This window comes from Schistocerca americana, chromosome X (assembly GCF_021461395.2).
Source record: "Schistocerca americana isolate TAMUIC-IGC-003095 chromosome X, iqSchAmer2.1, whole genome shotgun sequence".
NCBI classification, from domain to species: domain Eukaryota; kingdom Metazoa; phylum Arthropoda; class Insecta; order Orthoptera; family Acrididae; genus Schistocerca; species Schistocerca americana.
In genome coordinates this window covers 803451289-803471501 of record NC_060130.1, presented here as the reverse complement: position 1 = coordinate 803471501, position 20213 = coordinate 803451289, and the positions used below count along the sequence as shown (strand labels likewise).

Here is a 20213-nt window from a genome sequence, read left to right as displayed (position 1 = left end):
CGCCCTGGGATCGTTCTTCATGACGATAGTCTGGCTACCACCCCACTCACGGAGGTTGCACCAGAACACAGAGTCTGGGATGTTTTAGAAAGTTTTCAATAACAGTAAGTCACGGTCTGTCGGTGTGGTGAGTAGCACTAGCTGCTCTCGAGCACACTGGATATAAAATTTTGATTCGAAATTTGGTTAGTTATTTCGATTCGTACTAAAGGTAATCAGTGCGGTGACTAAATTCAGTTATCAAGGAAGTTGTACAGCTAATTTCCGCATGTGTAAATTTTATTGGTTTTCAATTTAATTTTTGGAAGAGGGGCTTGTTACTCATTTACCAGTCCCATTAGGAATTCTCCATTGTGCTCTACAGATTTTATTGAGCAGAATGAGTGGTAATAAGCCAGGCTTGACGACAACGGCCCACAATTCGTAGAAATTATTGGTGAATTTATCTTCTAGTGTTTCCCTTCCACTCCTGTAATGAGTGCTTGGCTTTTTAATGGATTTGCAACAGCAACCATGTTCCATACTTCCGATGGTACAATCCTTTTCTGACAGAATAATGTCTATAGAATGTGTTAAGAAATCCACCCAAACTCAACCGACGTAAGGAATCACTGTATAAAGGGGATGTTTGCTTGTTAAATGATTGCTAAAGTTGAGAAGAGTATGCCTCATGTTAATAACTGTTCTCTTTCATGGAGTATGATTCGCTACTCTCTTCATCTACGTGGTTCCCACGACTCCTTTCCACCTCCTGTGATTGATGAGAATAGCTGATTGCTTGAGAAATGCCTTTTTAAATTATCAGTGAAATTCATTACCTGATCAGTCGCACTGAAGTCGTTTAGTCAGATTCTGTTATGCGTTTCAGGTAAACCAGAGGGCCAAATTTCATTCTAATCTGTTATCGACGTCAGGCGACATTGGACTCGGTGGAATTAACCAACAGAGAGGCACTGTCTGCTCTTGATAGGAAACACAATTGCTCCGCCAAGTCCATTAGATACGGCGAAAAGTTTATTCCGAGTTTGGAATAGTACTTAAGTTCAGAATTAAGGTTAAATGTAATTAAAGGAACAACGGGCATCTTTTAAGGTTAATGAGAGTGCAATTGAATACATTGTTTGTGAGTTCATCATCGCTATACCTGCTGAATTTAAGACGAAGGTATGAAACTGGTCTGATAATTTAGAAACTAACTGAGTATCCTCCCAAGATTCCTGAGCGTGGCTGTAGTGCGGTAGTTCCAGTTTTTAGGAAATCTTGCGTGTTCACGAAGCAGAACAAACAAGTGCGTCCTCTGACATTACATGACACGATTAACAGTATTTTTACAACAGAAATTGTAAGAAACGTATGATAGCTGCAGCGTGAAATCAAGATCATTATGTCGTTGTGCGACAAATTAAACTTTAGAATCTGTTGGTGACTTAAGGAAAATTGGCTGATGTTTTACCCTTGACCGAAATCAAGAAAGCAGTGAGAAGTTTCTATAAATCACTTAGTAGGATCCCACATGAATTACAGATCCAGAAAGTAGTGTACATCATATCTTACGGAAACGTTTATTATTTCGCGCGTACAAGGTTCTAATTATTCAGGTCTGATTGCTCGATGAGTCCGCGTGATTGAATAATTGAACCATCTAAATGTATCACGTATTGAGGTAGATGATGACGGTTTTAAATATGTACGTTTTACCGACGACGCGATCTTCTACGTCAGAGCGTTGTGATGCTATACAGCACGTGTAAATGAGATCCAGAACCTCCTCGTGAGATGATTGACAGCATCAGAAATAATCAGAGCATTGCAGGATTTTTTTCTCTTAAGATGCCATCACATTTCCTGAATGGTTCAGCTCGTTGAATTTCTTTGCTACCCCTCAGTTTCTTGACAGCCATCCAAATAAAATTAAATGTCGTACGGCATAGTTGGTTGGGGACCGCCACTGGTGGTTTCTCCCGCACAGAAGGCCCGTCCCTTGCCGATGTGTGAGAATTGTGTCGTGCATGTGTTTGTGGACTGTAATTGAGTGCAATGGACACTGGTCTAGTGTAGTGTTATGTTCGTATTGCATGGTGATGATTAATGAAGATAAAGAGTGAACTTCGATGCCGGCACATAGCCTGCTACTCGCGAAGAGCAACAAGGGAGACGCCGAGTTTGACGTCCCCAACTGACATATGCATCACCATCAACAGTGCCATATACCCTCACGTCCAAATACTGGTACGTAGTGAACATTTCACTCCGCACCAGGAGTCGAATCAGCTTACCTCCTGTTCGAGTGTCGCAATATTTTTCTTTCTCCTTTGATGTAATAGCAAGCTCTACACAAACTGTATAGTAGATAATAAAACTCTGAAAACAAAAGCTATCCATAGTCACTGCGTTGATCGCTGCTGTGATGTTGGTTAATACAGTATATGGACTGAAACTGGACATCAGCTACATGATGTGCGTACTACCAACTTTGTTCTTATGTAGATTTTTTGATTTTTTTCCCGTTGTTCATTATACTAGACCAGTTATCCTCCTCATTCAACTGTTGTTGTTGTTGTTGTGATCTTCAGTTCGAAGACTGATTTGCTACTCAATCCTGTGCATACCTCTTCGTCCTCGAGTAACTACTGCAGCCTACATCCACTTGAACCTGCTTTCTGTATTCGTCTCTTTGGGTCCCTCTACTACTGCTATCCCACAAACTTTGCTCCAGCATTAAACTGATGGTTCCTTGAGATCTCAGAATGTGTCCTCTTAACCGATCCCTTCTTTTAGTCAATTTATGCCACAAATTTCTTTTCTCCTCAGTTCTGTCCACTACTACCTCATTAGTCACATCATATAGTCTATGTATCATATATGCCACATTCAAATTTTATTTTTTCTAGCTCAGGGAATAAACCAAACTCGCTGTGCGTAGTTGCAGCATATACGTTAAACCGTTTGCTTTCAGTACATCACTTGTATTAGCTTCTGCACGTTCCCAGTAGGCCGTAGCATCTGTTTATGAAAAGCTGTTTAAAGCAGTGTCAGCATACAGGTATCTCCGAGAAATAAAGGTAATTTCTATACGTTTTCAGTAATTTTGAAATATAATTTGTTTATAAGTCGTTATAATGCGATAATATACTCTACCTTCGACTTAAGTCGAAACAAGGCAGTGGGATTAGGCAACACTCCTTTAGAACTATTTCCAGAAGAATATAATAATTCAAATTCCAAAGAAAGCAGGTGCTGACAGGTGTATTACCGAACAATCAGTCGTGGCTGCAAAATAAAAACACGAATTCTTTACAGAAGAATGGAAAAACTGGTAGAAGCCGACCTGGGGAAGATCAGTTTGGATTCCGGAGAAATATACGAACACGTGAGGCAATACTGACCCTACGACTTCTCATAGAAGGTAGGTCAAGGAAAGGCAAACCTAGGTTTGTAGCATTTGTAGACCTAGGAAAGCTTTTGACAATGTTGATTTGGATATCCTCTTTGGAATCCTGAGAGTATGAATGGTAAAACACATGACCGAAAGGCTATTTACAATTTGTACAGAAACCAGACGGTAGTGGGGCGTGAAAGGGAAGCAGTGGTTGAGAAGGGAGTGAGACAAGGTTGTAGTTTGTCCCCGATATTATTCAATTTGTACGCTGAGCAAGCAGTAAACGAAACAAAAGAGAAATTTCGAGTAGGAATTAAGGTCCAGGAAGAAGAAATAAAAACTTTGAGGTATGCCAATGACATTCTAATTCTGTCAGAGACACTAAAGGACGTAGGAGAGCCGTTGAACGGAATGGATAGTGTCTTGAAAGGAGGATATAAGATAAAAATTTACAAAAACAAAATAAAAGTAGGCAGGGTATAAAATGTTGACTGCCAATAACAAGTAGAACGTTTCTGAAGAAGAGAAATTTGTTAACATCGAGTATAGATTTAAGTAACAGGAAGTCTTTTCTGAAAATATTCGTATGGAGTGTAGCTATGTATCGAAGTGAAACATGGACGATAAACAGTTTAGACAATAGGAGAATAGAAGCTTTTCAAATGTGGTGCTACAGAAGAATTCTGAAGGTCAGGTGCGTAGGTCACCTAACTAATGAGGAGTTACTGAATAGAACTGAGAAGGAAAAAATTTGTGTCACAACCTGATTAGAAAAAAAATTGTTCAAATGGCTCTGAGCACTATGGGACTTAAAACTACTTAAACCTAACTAACTTAAGGACACCACACACATCCATGCCCGAGGCAGGATTCGAGCCTGGGACCGTAGCGGTCGCGCAGTCCCAGACTGAAGCGCCTAGAACCGCTCTGCCACAGCGGCCGGCGCACAACCTGATTAGAAGAAGGGATCGTTTGTAGGACACATTCCGAGACATCAAGGGATCACCAGTTGAGTACTGGAGGGAAGTGCGGGGGATAAAAATCGTAGAGGGAGACCAATAGATGAATACAGTATGCAGATTTAGAAGGATGTAGGCTATAGTAGTTACTTGGAGATGAAGAAGTTTGCACAGGATAGAGTAGCATGGAGCACTGCATCAAACCTGTCTGCAGAATGAAGACCATAACAACAACACCCTACACTGTTGAGTAAGTAAGTAAGTGATCGTTCATTTCATCACAACAATACAGCAATACTCTTTTTTCAATGTAGTACTGCTGTTACATTTGGCAGCGATCTATACTTTCACATACCAGTGACATAGTATTCATAATTTATGCTTCCTTAATATTGAGTTTTCTGAGTAGTGCACAAATTTCAGTTATTTTCTAATGTAAATAGTTATCACTTTGAACAGGTTCTAACATTCAGATAAAATGTCAATTTTTTTAAATTTATTGTTTTAATCTAATTCAATACCAGAATAATGCATTGACAACCAACATAAATTTTTCATTCATAAATTCTAAACTCAGTCTTAAGAAATTAAAGAAGACACATCAGTTGCACCGGTCCGCCATGTTTATGACTGAAGTAAATAAAGTTAGTAATCAGGAAATAGTTTTCATATTTACGGAATGTCCTAGGCCAACGATTCTCAACCCATGGGGAGGCCCCGCTAGCGGGGCGTGATAACACTAAAAGGGGGGCGATAGCTCACTGCAAATTACAAAAAATGTTAATCCAAAAACCGATTAATTTACTGAGCGGAAAACAAAGCAAAACTTTCTGACACAATAAAAAATTAAAATTAATATTTACAGTGATATAATGCACTTACAAATGGAACTGTATCAGTACTACACGGCGTTTTCAATTTAAGTCCACTTCTGGGTAGAAGAGGTTAGTTTTGACTTGAATTAATTGAAACATTGACATTTCGTCCGAAGTAGTTCTTATGAATGTGTGTTGTAATGCTGTGAAAGCAGGTAGCATGTAAATACAGCTATATATTTTAACGATAATTCTCAGTCCCTATAAGAATAAAAGTATTTTTCACAGTTGCGTTCTTTGTCATAATCAATTTCGCGAGAATTGGTTCGGCCTCGAGGAATAAGCTCTGCCCTTCGTACACAGTACAGGCAACCAAAATATACACGAGATCTGTGGTTCTCCAAAAGCAGAAGTGACAAAGAGAGGTCAGGATCGCGTCGAAGTTTTCTGTCACCTGGACATTCTGTCTGCTAATTGCTCTGTATAAAGAGCTACAAGTAAGTGCCACATTTGAAGCTTATTCTCTCTTTATTGTGGATACGAAGTCATGTTACTTGTGTGTGGAACTTCCGCCATTGCAGGTACGAGGTGAGCACTCCCCTGACTTGTCAGCACTGGTAGACAAACAAGAAAACATCCCCCTGCCCCTCACATCCTCGCAACCCGCATTAGCCGAGCTGCTTTCCCTCTGCTCCCCGCACTCCACTTACAAACTACAACTTTCCCGCGCTTCCTGTAAGACAGAGACCAATAGAGGTCCATCGATTCTCGTTTAGTCAATGTAGCGCATCGGTGTTGCGAAATAGGAATAAACTTTCTTATTCTTGGTATTTTTAATGTTTGTAATTTTTTAGCGTTACCGAGATATATATTATAGTTACCGTATACCCAAAAAGGGAAGTACATCTACATCTACATCCATACTCCGCAAGCCACCTGACAGTATGTGGCGGAGGGTACCTTGAGTACCTCTATCGGTTCTCCCTTCTGTTCCAGTCTCGTATTGTTCGTGGAAAGGAGGATTGTCGGTATGCCTCTGTGTGGGCTCTAATCTCTCTGATTTTATCCTCACGGTCTCTTCGCGAGATATACGTAGGAGGGAGCAATATACTGCTTGACTCCTCGGTGAAGGTATGTTCTCGAAACTTCAACAAAAGCCCGTACCGATCAACTGAGCGTCTCTCCTGCAGAGTCTTCCACTGGAGTTTATCTATCATCTCCGTAACGCTTTCGCGATTACTAAATGATCCTGTAACGAAGCGCGCTGGAGTAACCCCCTGAATTACAGACGCATATCACTAACGTCGTTTTGCAGTAGGGTTTTGGAACATATACTGTGTTCGAACATTATGAAGTACCTCCAAGAAAACGATTTATTAACACATATTCGGCACGGATTCAGAAAATGTCGACCTTGTAAAACACAACTATCTCTTTATACTCACGAAGTAATGAGTGCTATCGACAGGGACTGTCAAATTGATTCCAAATCTTTAAATTTCCAGAAGGATTTCGACACCGTTCCTCACAAGCGTCTTCTAACCAAACTGCGTGCCTACGGAGTATCGCCTCAGTTGTGCGACTGGATTCGTGATTTCCTGTCAGAAAGGCCACAGTTCGTAGTAATAGACGGAAAGTCATCGAGTGAAACAGAATTAATATCCGGCGTTCCCCAAGGTAGTGTTATAGGCCCTCTATTCTTCTTGACCTATATTAACGACATAGGAGACAATCTGAGTAGCCGTCTTAGATTGTTTGCAGATGATGCTGTCATTTACCGTCTTGAAAAGTCATCAGATGACCAAAACGAATTGGAAAATGATTTAGATGAGATAACTGTATGATGCGAAATGTAGCAGTTGACCCTGAGTAAAGAAAAATTTGAAGTTATTCACATGAGTACTAAAAGAAATCCGCTAAATTTCGATTACGCAATAAGTCACACAAATCGGTAGGCTGTAAATTCAACTAAATACTTAGGGATCCAATCACAGATAACCTAAACTGGAACGATCACAAAGATAATGTTATGGGTAAAGCAAACAAAAGACTGCGATTCATTGGCAGAACGCTTAGAACGTGTAACAGATCTACTAAAGAGACTGCTTACACTACACTTGTCCGCCCTATTCTGCAGTATTGCTGTGCGGTGTGGGATCCGCATCGGGTGGAACTGACGGATGACATCGAAAAAGTACAAAGAAGGGCAGCTCGTTCTGTATTATCGCGAAATAGGGGAGATAGTGCCACAGACATGATGCGTGAATTGGAGTGGCAATCATTAAAGCAAAGGCGTTTTTCGTTGCTACAGGATCTTCTCATGAAATTTCAATCACCAGTTTTCTCCACCGATTGCAAAAACATTCTGTTGGCACCCGCCTAGATAGGGAGAAATGATCATCACGATAAAAGAAGAGAAATCAGGGCTCGCACAGAAAGTGTAAGTGCTCGTTTTTCCCGCACGCCGTTCGAGGGTGGAACGGTAGAGAGACAGCTTGAAGGTGGTTCATTGAACCCTCTGCCAGGCACTTTATTGTGAATAGCAGAGTGATCATGTAGATGTAGATGTATGAGGAATGGGAGGGGTTAAAAATTACGATTGAAAGCTAGGCCGCGAATACTGAAAGGCTGTAAACTGGTGGCTTAGGCGTTAATCATTTCTGTCACGTCTATTCTTACTGTTAAGATGACCACTTCTTAATTGTTCGATTATATCCACACACACACACATACACACACATATATATATATATATATATATATATATATATATATATATATATATGTATGTGTGTGTGGATACAATCGAACAATTAATACGTGGTCATATATATATATATATATATATATATATATATATATATATATATATATATATATATATATATGTGTGTGTGTGTGTGTGTTCTTACTGTTAAGATGACCATTTCTTAATTGTTCGATTATATCCACTCACATATATATATATATATATATATATATATATATATATATACATATATATATATATATATGTGTGTGTGTGTGTGTGTGTGTGTGTGTGTGTGTGTGTGTGTGTGTGAGAGAGAGAGAGAGATAGAGAGAGAGAGAGAGAGAGAGAGAGGGGGGGGGGGCAAGTGAGCATGGATGTGAGAATGTGAGACTTACTGTTTGTAGTACATTATCGGACACTTACTGACGTTGTGCAGCACGGCTGCGCTGTGGTCGGGCTTGGGGGTGATTTTGTCGTGCGAGACGCAGCAGCTCCAGATGAGGCCCCCGCTGCACAGGTCTAGGGGCTTGCCGCCCGCCAACACGCACGAGATGCTCAGGCCGCAGTCGAACTTGGTGTTGCGGTACCAGCACGTCTGCGGGATCACTGCAACACAACACACCACAACACTCATAACACCGCGCTCCCTGCCAGAGTTCATCACCTGATAACCTCCCTACAGCCCGCTGGATCTGTGAGCCGGTGGAATCGGCCTCTCAGCGTTCAAGATTGTGCCTGCTTGACAGCCATCTGTCGCTCTCACGATCATAGCAGTTCGTGTGACTGACGATGATACTCTGTTCTTCACTCTAGAGAAATAAATCTGGAGGAAAAGACAGTGAATGTGGTATACGCGTTTACGAAAACACATCTTGTTTCTCAGCTTCATGTCAAGCGCACCATGAAACGGAATCAAATCCTCTCGTAATAAAGTAATAATAAAAATAATAAAAAATTCGTTCGCCAATATATCCAAGTATAATTACGCAAAAACACGCAGCTTGACTACCTTTTGCGATTGTCGCAGATTGTAGAGAACTGTACGTGTGCGCCATAATTCATATCGAAAACTGACACGGGTGAAAATATACGAGAATAGAAACAAAAACGTTCCAGTATACATGCGTACACAAACGAGCCTTTTCGGGGTAATTGCGAATACATGGTTACGACCCACCACAGACTTCAGTATGAAATATACTTCTCGTTAGTACAAATCTATTTAAGGCGTAAACTTTTCGATGAAGTCCCCATCTACAGTGGCACATGTTTCACCCATGTCTAAGTTAACAAGAAATACAATTCTGCTTCAGTACATTACATCTTACATTTTACTGTACACTTTGCATGTTAAAGGAGGTGTTTCATGAGTAATTCTTGCATTTGGATGTGGTACTTTACTCGTCTCTGCAGTGAGTTAAAAGAGTTCCTTCAAACACACCGGATCATTTTGTAATCTTTGACAAGAGTGTACATTTCGCAGCTCCAGTTCTTCAGTTGCATCAACGGGAGTGCTGTATACTTCACTTCTGGGATGAGCCTAGAGAGAAAAATCAGGAGAATTGAGGTCAGCTGATCTTGGTGAATAACGTATTGCTCCTGCTCCACCCTTCCATCGATGATCATATTGGAGAGTTAGATGCCATCTTATAACGGTAGCAAAAAATACCGGCGTCACATCATAAAATTTGAGTCAAATTACTTAGTTCAAAAGTTTATATTTCAGATAAATTTGATCTAACGAAGACAGTATTTCGGTTGAAAACACTGGTGGCTTGTAACCACTATTCACAGTTATCTCGCAAACAGCTTTTTGCTGTTCCATATTTACTGGATAGTTATTGCTTCTATTACAGTATACTTTCACGCGTGTCTGTTTTCGTTGTTCGTTATGATACGCCCTGTATAAAACCTCTATGATCTCAATTAGAGCCGCGCAGGATTAGCCGAGCGGTCTAAAGCGCTGCAGTCATGGACTGTGCGGCTGGTCCCGGCGGAGGTTCGAGTCCTCCCTCGGGCATGGGTGTGTGTGTTTGTCCTTAGGATAATTTAGGTTAAGTAGTGTGTCAGCTTAGGGACTGATGACCTTAGCAGTTAAGTCCCATAAGATCTCACACACATTTCATTTCATTTCATCTCAATTAGAGGTTGGTACCGTGGGGATTGCGCCATATCAGTTAGCTGTCGTAAGGAATAGGAAGTACTAAATGTGCATCTTAACTTTGTTTCTAAAATACACTCCTGGAAATGGAAAAAAGAACACATTGACACCGGTGTGTCAGACCCACCATACTTGCTCCGGACACTGCGAGAGGGCTGTACAAGCAATGATCACACGCACGGCACAGCGGACACACCAGGAACCGCGGTGTTGGCCGTCGAATGGCGCTCGCTGCGCAGCATTTGTGCACCGCCGCCGTCAGTGTCAGCCAGTTTGCCGTGGCATACGGAGCTCCATCGCAGTCTTTAACACTGGTAGCATGCCGCGACAGCGTGGACGTGAACCGTATGTGCAGTTGACGGACTTTGAGCGAGGGCGTATAGTGGGCATGCGGGAGGCCGGGTGGACGTACCGCCGAATTGCTCAACACGTGGGGCGTGAGGTCTCCACAGTACATCGATGTTGTCGCCAGTGGTCGGCGGAAGGTGCACGTGCCCGTCGACCTGGGACCGGACCGCAGCGACGCACGGATGCACGCCAAGACTGTAGGATCCTACGCAGTGCCGTAGGGGACCGCACCACCACTTCCCAGCAAATTAGGGACACTGTTGCTCCTGGGGTATCGGCGAGGACCATTCGCAACCGTCTCCATGAAGCTGGGCTACGGTCCCGCACACCGTTAGGCCGTCTTCCGCTCACGCCCCAACATCGTGCAGCCCGCCTCCAGTGGTGTCGCGACAGGCGTGAATGGAGGGACGAATGGAGACGTGTCGTCTTCAGCGATGAGAGTCGCTTCTGCCTTGGTGCCAATGATGGTCGTATGCGTGTTTGGCGCCGTGCAGGTGAGCGCCACAATCAGGACTGCATACGACCGAGGCACACAGGGCCAACACCCGGCATCATGGTGTGGGGAGCGATCTCCTACACTGGCCGTACACCACTGGTGATCGTCGAGGGGACACTGAATAGTGCACGGTACATCCAAACCGTCATCGAACCCATCGTTCTACCATTCCTAGACCGCCAAGGGAACTTGCTGTTCCAACAGGACAATGCACGTCCGCATGTATCCCGTGCCACCCAACGTGCTCTAGAAGGTGTAAGTCAACTACCCTGGCCAGCAAGATCTCCGGATCTGTCCCCCATTGAGCATGTTTGGGACTGGATGAAGCGTCGTCTCACGCGGTCTGCACGTCCAGCACGAACGCTGGTCCAACTGAGGCGCCAGGTGGAAATGGCATGGCAAGCCGTTCCACGGGACTACATCCAGCATCTCTACGATCGTCTCCATGGGAGAATAGCAGCCTGCATTGCTGCGAAAGGTGGATATACACTGTACTAGTGCCGACATTGTGCATGCTCTGTTGCCTGTGGTTCTGTCAGTGTGATCATGTGATGTATCTGACCCCATGAATGTGTCAATAAAGTTTCCCCTTCCTGGGACAATGAATTCACGGTGTTCTTATTTCAATTTCCAGGAGTGTAGATTACGAGGCATTGTGGAGAGTAGTGGAGATGATGAATTATCTTTCTCACCGAGATCATTGAACTATGAGTACTTGTTCAGCTGCCTGCCTCCGTAGATGAGCGGTCAGCACGGTTAACTGCCTTGCAGGGGACCCGGGCTCGATTCCCGGCACTATCAGGACTTTCCTCTTGTGGGAGGACTGGAGCGGGGTGCAATCTGCCTCGTTAGACCAACTGAGGAGCTACTTGAGCGAGAAGTAGCGATTCCAATCTCTAGAAACCCGACAACGACCAGACGAGGGGTGCGCTGACCACGTACCCCTGCATACCACACCCTATGACGCCATTACCGGAGGATGACACCGCAGTCAGTCGCGCCGGATTGACCATTCTAGGGCCAGAACGCGGAACTTTACTTCACTCGGTCAGCCAGGCAAGGGGGTGCGAGGAATCAAACCGCAGCCCTCGTCAACACACCATTCCGATACTCTTTTTTAAGTGATTTAAAAAAACGACAAGTGAACAGGTCTTACATAAGGTGATAGCGCTTGTTAGGGAAGCTGTTGATAAACTGTTTTGACCGTTAGCGGCCTATCTCTTTGCGATATTGTATTTTCGTAAGGAAATAATCTTTGTAAGATACACTACTCTAATTTAAGCGCGCGCACTACCACAATTTCGTCTCCCTGTTTTACAGCAGGCGTATACAAACCCGGAGCATAAACTCCTTCGAATATTCTGTAATGTCAAAAAAAAACCTTCTTCTTGGAAATCATACGAGAGACGAAACAAGTCACTATCTTGTGCCTTTATCGGTAGTCCTTATTTTATGTTACATAAATAATATTTTAGTGAGGTACATAGCGTTCGCTGACAAAAATACTGAAATTGCAGTCTTCATTTGGTTACATGTGTGAAAATGTGCTCTTCAGGATGTTCTCCGAGCGTCGATATCGTTTGCACTGCAAAAAATCGATGGCTATCGGCGAGAGATTTCATTTATGTATACACTCCTGCTCAGAAATAAATTCTTTCCTATCGCTGTTTTTCTTTCTTAATGATGTTTTCTCATCTTTGCCTGACCCATTGCTTTCTTTGGTACATAAATATTAATTTTTTTAAATATTATCCATTTTATGGGATTTACTGAAGTAGAGTTTGTTAAAACACTTGTCATAAATATTTAGCGTACAAAACACAAATGGTTGCTCATATCTCTACATTACACACCATATTTCAAATCTGCTGTAAAACAGAGTATGAAAGATGCTGCTTGAGATAGTAGTAACTAAAGAAAACATATAAATAACGAAATAATCTTTAGACGAATTATAATTAAATTTTCACGTACCCATATGTACTACAATATTATAACTAGACCTTCACGGTTGTAATGAGAACTCGTAGAGCATACAATGGAGAAAACATTAAGCTGGAAATACTTAGAGAAAAAGTAAATATCGAGGAAAAAGCAGTAATTATCAGTTATTCAAGAGCGGGCGAATTGGCTTATGCCAGAAGTGGAACAGAAGCGTTGTGCATCACGGGGAGGTGTACTATTAAAACTACGAGAGAGAGAGAGTTCCGAGAGGAATCCGACACCATATTAATTCCTCCCACATACATCTCACGAAATGAGCACGACGAAAAAATTCCGGAAATTAGACCTAATACAAAGGTTTGCGGACAACCATTCTTTCCACGTGCCATTTACAAGTGGAACAGAAAAAGGGGAATCAGTTAGTGGTACTAGTAGTCTCCGCCATACACCATCAGGTGGCTTGTAGACATAGATGTAGATGTCAAGGCGTTGGACACTTGTGCCTCATTCAATTTTTGGGTAGTACACGTGTTACGATCCAGGACATCTGCATTGGTAGCAATATCCACATACCCGTCAGTCAAAAAAGATTCGGTACTGGATTAGTAAAAAAATAGAGAAAAGTTAAGATGAGCTTTTTAATGCTTCAAGTCTTCTACATAGTCTCCTCCCACCTGAGCTCAAATCACAGAACGTTCATAAACCAGATGAAATTGCAAATGGTTCAAATGGCTCTGAGCACTATGCGACTTAACTTCTGAGGTCATCAGTCGCCTAGAACTTAGAACTAATTAAACCTAACTAACCTAAGGACATCACACACATCCATGCCCGAGGCAGGATTCGAACCTGCGACCGTGGCGGTCGCTCGGCTCCAGACTGTAGCGCCTAGAACCGCACGGCCACTCCGGCCGGCATTAAATTGCAGAAAAGTCCTTCTTTGGGATGTTCAACTCGCACGTCACGTTGTCTTGAATGTCGGTCATGTAGTAAAGCGTTGACCCTTCATATGAATTTCTACACTTTGTCGTTTGGTGGTAGGTTCGTAACGATATCACCAAGCCTCGTCACCCGTGATGGTTTCCTCCCAAAAAGAACTGTCCGCATTTTGCATTTCAATCAAGTCTCGACTGATGTCCATGCGGCGTTGTTTTTTTTTTTCCTTCTTTTTTCTAGGAGTCAAGGTGTGCGAGACAGACTTCTGCCTGTCCACAAGTGCCTGTTCAAACGCAGATGTGTTGTTTATATCTGTTAATTCAGGCCGCCACCGTAGCTTCTGTGTTGAAGTCGCTTATAGTCAAGGAATCAGTCTCGGAAAGTTTTGGACGACAGTGCGTATACTTCGGATGGGTTTTCTGAAGTTATTCAACGTGGTTTCGCGAAAACAAAGTCGGTTTTCTTTCAAAAATTTCCACGTAAGTTCCCTGGCCATCTCCGTTATGACTGTGCGCACCAGTTACAACCTTATCACAGCATCTCTAGAAATAGATCGATGGCTGCTGTCATGTCTACTGTGGTGTCACCGCCAGACACCACACTTGATAGGTGGTAGCCTTTAAGTCGGCCGCGGTCCGGTAGTATACGTCAGACCCGCGTGTCGCCACTGTCAGTGATTGCAGACCGAGCACCACCACACGGCAGGTCTAGAGAGACGTCCTAGCACTCGCCCCAGTTGTACAGACGACTTGCTAGCGATGCTACACTGACAACTACGCTCTCATTTGCCGAGACGATAGTTAGCATAGCCTTCAGCTACGTCATTTGCTACGACCTAGCAAGGCGCCATAGCATTTGATATTTATCTTGTGAAGCATGTACAGTCAAGAGAGATGTTCACCAACTGTGGATTAAAGTTTTCTACCAGTTACATCCGCTTTTCTAAGTTCTCATTTCCTTGTAATGTTCCAGACCTCACGCCAGCCTGTGTGAGCTTAACGCGTGCCTTTCGGCTACCGGTCATAGTGGATTGGCTGTCTGGCCAGTCCACTACATCTACTCCATAAAGACCATAAACACTGGAGCACTAGAGCCTTGTATGCAGTTTCCTTTACGGATTCCTAGCACTTTTCCATAAAACTTCCAATGAATTTAGGCTGAAAATAATTGTAGACCACTAGAGAACGAATTTCTGCAATGAGGGGTATTACCGATAGCTTTGTTGGACGGCCTGGCCCACAGTCTAGGAACTATTGTGTTTCCTGTGTTAGCAGCAAAGACCTGTACTGGTGTTCCAATAAGCCACCCTCGGAAGGACACCGGACACGGGAAGTACCATCCACGCCTTATGGCCAGTTTTTTGGTGCATTTTATATTTGTAGTACTGCGTCGCAAGTCATAATGTCTCCAGGACACCTCTTAGTGCCTCGTGTTATTTAGTGGATCTCTAAGATACTTGAGCTTAAGGACATGAGTAATATAATGCTAGGGAGTTGCAAGTGTATCGTAGTACATAGTTCTTCACATGTTGTTGCAAATGGTATTCTGAAGCAGATGATCAGCTCATGCACCGTTTCTAAACTCAATGTGGCTGTCAGTTATGGCTGTAGAGAGCAAAGTATTATAGTGATTGGGCCACGGAAGCAGTCGCCTGACTAAATAAATCGACTCTCCGGTACAACACGATTTACGCAAGGTCAGATTTGTCCTCTTTCATGGAACGCCTTCCATTCCCTATTACTGTTCCACAGAACGAGGGGTAGTCATGAAAAACAATGTCACGTAATTACATTTTTTGTTTCTTTGCAGGTACATGTCTGCAGCCCTATTACATACTGAACTCGCCCCCCCCCCCCCCCCTGCGCGCCAATGCTGGAGTTGCTACAACAAAATGGTACAGCCACTGATAAAGTGGAGTATCGTGCAGTAATTCGTTTTCGTCAGGAGCAATACTGTTACAGCTGTGCCGGGCCAATTTAAACGGCTAAATATGTCACTTTGACTGGCCTGACACAGTTGCATCATTGCTATTCCTGTCGAGAACGAATTACTGTACGATTCTCCAGTTTGTTTTGACTCCACTAGCGTCGTGTTAGTGGACAGCGGCAGGTAGGGGGGCGGGGGTGTGGGGGTTTCCAATATGTAACAGGGCAAGAGACATGTACTGTCAAACAAAAAATTAATTACGTTAATTTAGTTTTCGAAGTGATAGTTAAAACTTTACGATTAGACCCTTGCTTATACTGGGACTTTGGCAATCCATCCAAGTAAATTATGGCGACTTTGAGTCCCAATGGAACGGCAACACGCTATTGGGTGAATGATTCTGGGTGACTGACACATGTACTTTCTTTTTCTAACACATCCGTTTATGTCCCCTATCTTCGAAGTAGTCTAACTGCTTAATCCACAGCTCGTATTGCGTTTCTCTAAATTTACGTGATACCCCGTCGCGAGATGATTGTCTTCTTTATTCCAAATATTTCTGCTTCATGTGTATGCTCATAATACCCCCACTATGACTGAAGCAGTCCTTCACAAACCTAGCAGCAGGCCCTGAACTAATTCGTTGGCGAAACGGTGTGGTTCAGATACATTTTTAACAGTACTCAATGAAAACTCTCTTACCAGTATTTTGGAACATCTCCTTTCTATTAGGGGGACCGGAGAGTAACATCGTTTCTGTGCATGTGGAAATTCTTTTGTCATTTATAAACTCATGTTAAGGTTAGAGTGACTTGTTTATTTGTAAATAATTAAACTTTTTTGCAATTTATGGTGAAATGACCAGCGAAATACCAGAAGTCGCACATATCTGACACTGTAAGCTCTTTGAGTTTCACAAGGGTAATAACGCAGCAGTTGCTACCAAAGCATTTGTTATATTTGTGCAAGTGCATTAGACGTTCCTTAATGCCAAAAGCGGTGTTCTAAGTTCAAGTCCAGTAATTTTGATCTTTCCAACTAATATAGATCAGGAAGACCAACAACTTTAGACAAAGACATGTTGAAGGCAGAAGTGGAAGCAAATCCATGTCAGAAAATCGAGGCTTTGTCGAGCACTATTAACCACTCTTGGACGACCATTTTAGAACATTTGCAGCGGTTGAGAAAGACAAACGAAGCTAACCGATTCACCATATGCAACTTATTGCTTTAGCGGCACAATACAGAAGGGTTTTTTGATCACTTAACCATGGGAGGTGAAAAATGGGTACTTGTGATAATACAAAACGCAAAATACTATGGCTCTCTCCGAATGAATCTCCATGAATTACGTTTAAACCCCAAAAAGGCACTCTTGTGTGTTTGGTGATGTATTGGCGGGGTTGTATGTATTGAAGTGCTGACACCTGGACAAACTGTGAATGCAGATCTGTATAGTGAACAATTGTATCGAGTAAATAAATCTTAAATTGAAAAGTGCCCATCGATTGTCAACAGAAAAGACATTGTTTTGCAACACGTTAATGCAAGACCGCACTGCGCAAGACGAATTGAGGTGGGAAGTATTGCCTCGCCCACCACAGCCCCGGATATTTCCCCATCGGATTTCCTTTAATTCCGATCGCTTCAACATTTTCTAACTGGCAAAAATTTGAAAATACCGAGAATTTCCAAAGTGCCATCTGCTGATATTTTTCTCAAAAACCAAGTGATTTTTATCGATCCGCCACTGAAATTTTCATACTAGACGGCGAAAGGTAGTTGATAGCGAGGGTGATTACATAGCTGATCAAAAATAAAAACTTAATAGCAGTGTATGTGTTTGAATTTTATGTAAAAACGACGTTGCCCTCAGCTCCCCTTTATACACACACTAAGATTTTCATAAAATTCTTCCTATTTGTCAAAGTATTTAGTTTTCCTTGATTACAGTTTCGTAAGAATGCCACTACATAATTAATCGATGAAGTGAGTCTCGACGTTACAAAAACTGCTGTATGCGAATACAGATTGAATTTGTTCTCCCTTTTTATGAGCGCTGTCTCTGTGTGCGGATTTAATACGAACTGCCATTTGTTAAATCAAGCTGCAAAATTGTCCAAGTAGTTATAAAATTCATTGTAGCCACTCAGCGACTATATTACACTTTCCTCCAGACATCAGCATCGTCATCGTACAATTTTAACGTGCTGGGCAATCTGCCTCATAGAATACTTGTGTTCCTAGATGTACGACTATAGTCTGAAGAGGAACCCATATACGGAGACGAGGTACTTCCATGTTGCAGGAATAAACAACTAAAACAATATATTCAAATGCCTCACGTATCCTGGGAAAGAGAGTGATAATACGTTACATGGAAGAATTAAAAACACAACACATTACCATGCATAATACAGTGCAGGAGTACCGTTGGCATTCAAAACAGCTACCAGTCGCCTCAAAATGGATAAATATAGGTCGTTTATGGTTTTCAAGGGAATCTTATACCATTTTTCCTGCAAAATAGTGGCGCGTTCAGATAACGATGATGGAGGTAGATTGAGATCATGCACCCGTCACTTCAAAATAGACCAGAAAGGCTCAATATATTGAGATCTAGTGACTGTGGTGGCAAAGGGAATGTGACCTTCATCCCCGTGCTCACAAAACCAGTCCTGGACGATCCGAACTCTGTGAACGTGGGCTCAGTCGTCTTGGAATACAGCACCACCATTGGGGAACAAACATTGTACCATAGGTTGGATCAGAAGAGCCAAAATGGTCACGTAATCTTTGTAACGAGACCTTGCAGTGTAACAATCATCACTGGATCCCTGCCATGTTTCACTTCTCGAACGTAAACTCTGCCAGAAGTTGGAGACAGTGTGAAACAAGACTCAGCCAACCAAATGATTTTCTCAAATTGCTCCATAGTCAAGGTTTTATGGCTTCGGCACCACTTCTTCCTGTTAATGGTTCTAGGCGTTACAGTGTGGAACCACGCGACTGCTACGGTCGCAGGTTCGAATCCTGCCTCGGGCATGGATGTGTGTGATGTCCTTAAGTTAGTTAGGTTTAAGTAGTTCTAAGTTCTAGGGGACTGATGACCTCAGACGTTAAGTCCCATAGTGCTCAGAGCCATTTGAACCTGTTAATGGTATTTGCATCAGTGATGTGCGGTATTCGATTTCCAGCTCGCCCTGCAATTCCCAGCTTATCGAGCTCCCTTATTTTTGTTTTAGTGCTGACATGATTTGCGAGTGCGACATTCATTTCTCCCGTGACTTCACCGTCACAGTCCTCTTCAATGACCATCGGTCATAATCGCACAACACACACTTTCGCCCATGTTGTAATGTACAAGGAACATTCCCAAGTGTCAATAAACGAAACTTGGTGGGCCACAATAGCGTAATACGTATTTTTCTGTTTGTTCTCAATTTTACATTTACTGGGTAAAACACACCCCGAAAGGTAATTTGGCGTTTCAGGTTTAGAGAGAACATCGTCAAAACTATGATACGTAAAAAATGTTTTTAAAATAGAAGTTGATGTATGGTTAATGTTCTTCGAAATTATATAATCAACTTTTGTGATAATCTGAAGTTTTGAAAAATACCCCATCACTATTAATTAATTTTGAAAAATCAAAAATTTCCTTATAACATAAATTAGAGAAGCTTTCATCCCACATACATCCCTGTGTAATAAAGCTGGATCCTGAAATATCAATTCTGGAAAATAATCTGCACAAAATGTGCTGTCAGAGTATATTCAACATACCTAATTCAAATATCTAAGCATTCGTTACTAATCTAATTACTTATTTTATCTATATTTGTTTTATGATTTAAATCGTTATATTACGTTTTATATTTATGGTTCTTTTTTGTTTTGTTTTTTAGTTACCGCGTATTTTGTTAATAGAAAATAAGAAGTAATTTAGTATTACGATGGAAAATAATTATAATAACAATAATTTGTAACGAAATGATTAGACTATGACGTTTATAGATCATGCACGTAAAATGAATAAAATTTCTTTACGTAATATACGCGACGGAGAAGACAATATAAAACAAAATTCGGCAGGATTTAAAATTATCGTGGGTGATCCTCTAAATATCCTAACTTGTATCAGACGTGTTTCAACACCTTGGTAAGCTTTGCCGAAGAGCGTTAATTACACTACTGGCCATTAAAATTGCTACACCACGAAGATGACATACTGCAGACGCGAAATTTAACCGACAGGAAGAAGATGCTGTGATATGCAAAAGATTAGCTTTTCAGAGCATTCACACAAGGTTGGTGCTGGTGGCGACACCTACAACGTGCTGACATAAGCAAAGTTTCCAACAGATTTCTCATACACGAACAGCAGTTGACCGGCGTTGCCTGGTGAAACGTTGTTGTGATGCCTCGTGTAAGGAGGAGAAATGCGTACCATCACGTTTCCGACTTTGATAAAGGTCGGATTGTAGCCTGTCGCGA

At 42.2% G+C, this 20213-nt stretch overlaps 1 protein-coding gene across 1 annotated transcript in view; it reads right to left on the bottom strand.

Moving 5' to 3' along the window:
* The window catches only part of LOC124556330 (serine proteinase stubble), a 175394-nt gene that overhangs the window by 103507 nt on the left and 51674 nt on the right, over nt 1-20213 (bottom strand). The window contains exon 3 of the mRNA XM_047130300.1: nt 8329-8511. Within this exon, the coding sequence (XP_046986256.1) occupies nt 8329-8511 (183 nt within the window). The remainder of the gene's footprint in view (nt 1-8328; nt 8512-20213) is intronic.